Source organism: Peromyscus maniculatus, chromosome 19 (genome assembly GCF_049852395.1).
Source record: "Peromyscus maniculatus bairdii isolate BWxNUB_F1_BW_parent chromosome 19, HU_Pman_BW_mat_3.1, whole genome shotgun sequence".
In the NCBI taxonomy this organism is placed as follows: Eukaryota; Metazoa; Chordata; class Mammalia; order Rodentia; family Cricetidae; genus Peromyscus; species Peromyscus maniculatus.
Window position 1 is genome coordinate 14,550,110 of NC_134870.1, and position 6,324 is coordinate 14,556,433.

Sequence of the window (6,324 nt, forward strand, 5' to 3'; positions counted from 1 at the left end):
TTTTTAAAAGGCCCCTGTCACAATTGAATTAACACTGCTGAGCACAAAATTTATTATGTCCTTTTTAGGGAAAAAAAAAAAAAAAAGACTGCCCTTAGTAATACAGAGAACTGTGGTGGTTTTTTACTTTTCTCTGTGTAAAACGGGTGTAGGTTTTCTCAGTCTTCCATTCTCCATTACTTTAACAATTTGCAAGAATCGTTGTGTTTTGAAATAGTTGTAGGTAATTTCAAAGGAGCCTAGGGAAAACTTAATTGAGTTTTGGTGTTTATATGCTCATTATTCTCTGTCTGTTGAAGCTGATTCCTGGTGTCTTCATTGTCTCATGGTTACAAAATTTAGAAATGTTGGCATCTGAAATGCTGACTAATTTCTTTTTGTTGTTAAAGCTTACATAGGTTCATGTTTGCTTTTCAGGTTTTCTCTTATACTGCCAACAAGGAAATTAGAACAGATGACCTTTGTTTGGACGTTTCTAAACTTAATGGACCAGTTACCATGCTCAAGTGCCACCATCTAAAAGGCAACCAGCTCTGGGAGTACGACCCAGTGGTGAGTTACTTAGTTGCCTATAGATAGAGAAGCTACAGCCTGTCACTGGCCCAGTGACATTTTCTAGCTAATTGGTTAATAGTAACTGATAGATTCACTGCAGCCATTAGATGTGCTCCCAGTGTTTTCTTGGTTTCTGGATGTGTGCCACTGCCGTTGTGGGCGTGACTGTCCCTTTCCTCGAAGAGGGACTCTTATGTCCTTATAGCAAGTGCCAGTGGCATAGCCTTTGTGACAACCCACAGATTTGTAAATGAAAAGCTCCTTATTTTTAGTTTGTTGGAATATAACAGTATATTAATTGGGCAGTACTGAATGTACTTAAGTAGCTTCATTGAGTAGATGCCAATTTTTTTACACAGGTCTCTAGGCATGTACTTTCTGGTATAGATTAGGAGTACTCTGATAGCTAAGACAACTGCAATCTTAGCTTTGAAAGAAAGGAGCATGGGCTGCTTTACTGTTAGGTATGTTACTCTTGGTTCAGGAAATACATTTTTCCTAGAACACTGTTGTCAAGCTGTGCTTATTTCTTGGGAGTTGTAGATGTGTCCCACAGTGAACCCACAGCTATAAGAAAGGCAGAGAAAGCAAGGGCTTGGTTTTCTTGTCTTTACAGTATGCGATGGTTGGGAATGGTGTTGGCTAGTCCATCTACAGCCTGCCTCAATGGGTATTTGAAAAATAAACATTCAATTAGAAATGTAGGAGAATAGAGATGGTTTCAAGCATTTAGATAGGACTGATTGTACATGTGAAGTTTTAAAACTTTAAATCACTTTGCAGTGTTGTTCCCAGAGGTTAAACTAATTATGTCCTGGGCTGGTTTCACACAGACTCCAGGATAAAGCTAACTGTTGAGGTATTTACTAGGGAGCATTTCTGAATTAATAACTGTGAACTAGCCCAGTAGCCTGAGTGAACTCCAGAGGGAGCTCTGGAGGGGGAGAACAGCCTTATCTATCAAAACATAAAAACCAAGAAAGAGAATAGAACATTGGTGTCAGAAACCCACAGTAGAAGCCTCCAGTCAGATCCTTGATTGCAAAGGAACCCTTGAAATAAAATCCAGGACACTGCTTCATGGGTAGAAATTCATTGCTCCTGGTCACACAAGGGGTGGATGCTATAATTTAGATCTCAGACCCGAGATTCCTAATTCTTAATCCAAGATATTTTGTTTAGTAGTACTATTTTTTATTAAATGTGGATGTTCATGCATGTTTAAATCTTGTTTATATTATGTACTCTGTAAAGTTTATAGCACGACAGTAAGCTCCTTCCCCTTTCCTGGGTGTGCTGTCTCTTCTGAAATCCAGTAGCGATTGTGAGCCGTTCCATTTAGAGTTTGGAGGAAGCCCTTGCAGTGAGTAGTGAAAGCTGTCGTCCTCCCTTCACAGTTACAGTGTGTCACTTGCCTGCCCAGTGCCTGAGCCATGTTCTCTCTGGAGGAGACCTGTCAGTATTACCTAGGTCCTCTGCTGAGTCCTGTGATATAAAGTGCAGCTCTGCATCTTCTGTCAGCTGCCAGCGCCTGTCTAGAGCAAGGTTCATTACCAGTGCTTAGGTCTCCTGTGGGGCTTCCCTACTGGGATAGCAGTTCAGTCTGGATGTTGATCACTGAGTACTCAGCATGGAGCATTTGAAGACTAGAAAACCGAATATGGGGCGCATGCCTACAATCACAGCACTCAGAGGTCATGGAGGTAGATTAGGAGTTAATTTGAGGCCAGCCCGGGCTACATAGCAAGGCCTTATCTCAAAAAAAGAAAGGAAAAAAAAAGAAATGTGTGTTTTTAGAAATTGGGATGGAGCCAGGTAGTAATGGCTCACTTCTTTAATCCCCAGCACTTGGAAGGCAGAGGCAGTCAGATCTCTGAGTTTGAGACCAGCCTGGTCTACAGAGGGAGTTCCAGAATAGCCAGGGCTACACAGAGAAACCTTGTCTTGGGAAAAAAAAAAAAAAAAAAAGAACAAAGAAATTAGGGTGGAAAAACAAACTGCCCAGCCACAGTTTTTGCTGTGCTTGGTTTCTTCTGCTTTTAGTAGTATTGACCATGCCTGAGGCAGGGTGCCACCTTTGTAGGGGTTGTGGAAGGTTGGATAAGTCCTTAATTCTGCACTGGATTTGCCTCAACGGAATCTGGAGGCTGAAGTGGCATGCATGTGGAGCCTGGGCTCTGGCTGCTGGACTGTGCCACACTGCAGAGCCTGTCCTCCACTCGCAGGGCACGCAGTACCTGCATGAGGAAAGCCAGTGCCATCCCAGCCCCCAGCTGCACTAACTTTCTATCTGTGAGAGTTCAAATCAGAGTGATGGAGCATCCACAATATACAGTTATTTGCCAGGTCTCACTTTGACACAGCACAGAGAACTGTAGAACTAGAAGTAAAAGTAGACGGATGCAATCATTTGTTTCTGTTAGATTTCAAATTACAGAACTGTTAAAAGAGACATCGTGAAAATGAGATGTTTCAGATGCTGGAGCATTGGCTCAGTGGTTAAGAGCACTGGCTGCTCTAACGGAAGACCCAACACCCACATGTGGTTCACAACCGTCTATAAGTCCAGTTCTAGAGGATCCAGTTCCCTCTTCTGACCTCCAAAGGCACGAGGCACACACATGATATACAGACATGCACACAGGCAAAACACCCATACACATAAAGTAAAATAAAAATTAGTTTTGTTTTTTGAGACAGGGTTTCTCTGTGTAGCCCAGGGTGTTGTGCTGGAACTCTTTCTGTAGACCAGGCTGGCCTCAAACTCACAGAGATCTGCCTGCCTCTGCCTCCCAAGTGCCGGGATTAAAGGTGTGTGCCACCACCGCCTGGCAAAATACAAAATTTTTATGGGAGATCTTACAGAGAAAAGAATCACATTAAAGTCAGGACATGAGTACAGAATCAGATAAATGTGTGTTTGTTAACATTGTAGCTACATCACCTGTTAGGATATCACTCAGCATGTACCCCACACCAGTACATTGGCGATTGTTGGTCTAGAACACATTCTCAGATTTGTTGTGGACCATTATGACTATGAATTTACTCTTATTTGTCCCACCTTTTAGAAGTTACCCTAAAAATCAGCATGAAAGTATCAAATCTAAAACATAAGCGTCTAGATAGATAGCTGTATCCCTCCCTGATTATTTAGAGCCTCCTTTGCATGTGAGGAGCCACATAATTTAACTCTGCTGTTACTGCCTTACAGAACCTTCTCAGAATATGTATTGTGTTGTGATATTTATCTTCAAAGCGAAAGAAACCCAGTTGTCCAGACTAAACCCAGTCCTCTCGAGGTTTCTGTGCTCTTGTGTGCCACACCTCCTTCCACCACAAGGATAACTTCTGGATTTGATATCTAGGCTTACGGTTGATTGTACTGTGTGTGGTGGCAGTGGCAGGCTGCACAACTTTAATTCCAGCACTGGGAGGTAGAGGCAGGTGGACCTCTGGAAGTTCAAAGCCAGCCTGGTTGACATAGTGCAATGCCATCTTCAATGGGAGGTGGGCTGTTACATTTTCCTCCACTCTCTAGTTAAGTTGTGTGTTTCCCCTGCTACTTTCAGAAACTAACCCTGCAGCATGTGAACAGTAACCAGTGCCTGGATAAAGCCACGGAAGAGGACAGCCAGGTGCCCAGCATTAGAGACTGCACTGGAAGCCGGTCCCAGCAATGGCTTCTTCGAAATGTCACCCTTCCAGAAATATTCTGAGACCAAATTAAAACAACAAAAAACAGAAAAAAAAGGACAAAAAGAAAGAAAAAAATAAGGATTGACTGGGCTACCTCAGCATACATTTCTGCCACATTCTTAAGTAGCAAAAAAGGAAAAGTGTTTTCCTCTTCTGTGGGATGTACGGTTTATCAGCCATTAAAACTCAGACTCCTCTAGCTTTTCACTTGCTGTGAACCAGCCTTCCTGTCCCAGGACATGAGACTACGAAGTAGTGGGACTGCGCACACTGATGTTTACAAGACTGGAAGGGTCTTCATCGAGAACAGTGGCCAACAGCCTTCAGATCCCAGAACAGGCGCAGCACGTGCTCTCTGGATAGATGCTCCTTCCACAGCTTTCCTGCACGTCAGCCTTTCTGCTGAATGTGCCTCGTGAAGAAGAGCTCTCCTAATTAGAACCAGTAGCTGGAATATTAAATATTGATAGAAAAGTAAGTGGAAAAGAACTGGAACCAGGTTCAGAATCATGAAAACATTTTTACAACAATAAAAATTATATCAAAACAGGGTTTAAAGGAAATTAAAACAGAATTATGAGAAGTACAATTTGTTATAGTATCAGATTTCTATATAGATTTTATACCTCAGTGGGGAAAAATTGATTCCAGTGACATTCATTTTGTTTTCATCTGTGATAATCATGGATGCTTTTATTTTCCTTGGGGTGCTGAAAATGAGATTGGGGGGGGAGGGTGGAGCTCTGAACATACTTTTGATTTCTTTTTATAATATTTTTATTTGGTTTGTGGGCTGTTGGAATTGTAAGTTTTAATTGCCTTCTTTAAAAAAAAAAAAAAAAAAAAAAAAAAGGAGATTTAACATGCCTGGTCCCAGTTGAAAAGTTAGAGCTATCTCAGTTGCTCTTGGGTCAACTAGCTTACAGACTCCCCTTCTGACCCTGTCCCCCCTCCACACACGGTTTCTTACCACATTTTCAACTTTTTAACTTGATTCAACAGATTATGCTTAGTACCTGAGACTCCTGCCCCTGCCCTCCAGGTTGTTTTCACAGCAATAACTCCCAGGTCCCTGTGAGTACTTGACACAGGCTACAGAGAGAGGCGGTTGGTTTGAGGACTTGGAGGTCCTGTATCTGATGGGCTTTTTTGAAAACCCTTTTCACTCCACACATAGCTGGGCTTCACTGTCAGGTGCACATTTAGATTAGGCTTGAGTTGTGATGTTGATTTGCTGCTTTTTAAAAAAAAAATAAAAATTGAGTGAAAATACTTAATTGGCACTTTTTAATGAGTTAGCCAAAGAAATGCAGCCACGAGTCCACATTACAGTCCTGCATTTCATCCCTGTCTCCATTTGTTAACTGATTTTCTTTACTCTGGTTTTTAGTGACAGAATCACGTATTAAAAGTTGATGTTAATTAAAGTTTACTTTTCGATCTCACAGAAATCTCATTGTGACATTTTTCCATAGCAACCCACTGGCCAAAATGCATATATCTGCTTCCTACTTGTCAGGTTATATTTAATGGTATTCTTTGCTTTGATTATCAAAGACTCGCTGCAGGAAGTGCTATTTCTTGTGCTTAAGAATGTTCCTGGAAGTCACCTCCCCAGTGATGTTTGCCCCGTTTCTCACCATCCATCTAATCAGCGTCAGACATGGGTGCTTTGGGTAAAGCTGTTCCCCAGGATGAAGACACCCCCCTCCCCCAGGAAATCTGAAATGAAGCTGGTGTTGGCTGGAATAGTTTTTCTCCTCTGTGAGCTGTGTTAATTCTATCTCCAGTGGGCCCAATGTTTGAAAAGTCAGATGTCTAATAAATTATTTTCATGCTCAGAATTACAGATTTTTGTACCCTAGCATAGCATGGTTTATTCTTTATTGTAAAAGTTTAACAGCATTGTGACTTAAAATTTTGTCTCACTTTCTAAGTGGGGTGTGAGTGACTTAACTCATGGGTACTTTTAGAACCTGATAGATAATCTCATTGCCTTTATTTTTCTAATTAAAAAATTCCTAAATACTTTGAAAATATAAAGCATTCCTGAGTAGTTGTGCCTTACAT

At 41.5% G+C, this 6,324-nt stretch overlaps 1 protein-coding gene across 1 annotated transcript in view; it reads left to right on the forward strand.

Annotated features, from left to right (window-relative positions):
- The window catches only part of Galnt1 (polypeptide N-acetylgalactosaminyltransferase 1), an 81,530-nt gene extending 75,427 nt beyond the window's left edge, over window positions 1–6,103 (forward strand). Inside the window, exons 12-13 of the mRNA XM_076554831.1 lie at window positions 418–552; window positions 4,128–6,103. Coding sequence (XP_076410946.1) covers window positions 418–552; window positions 4,128–4,274 — 282 coding nt within the window. The 3' untranslated portion in view covers window positions 4,275–6,103. The remainder of the gene's footprint in view (window positions 1–417; window positions 553–4,127) is intronic.
- The last annotated feature ends 221 nt before the right edge of the window (window positions 6,104–6,324 follow it).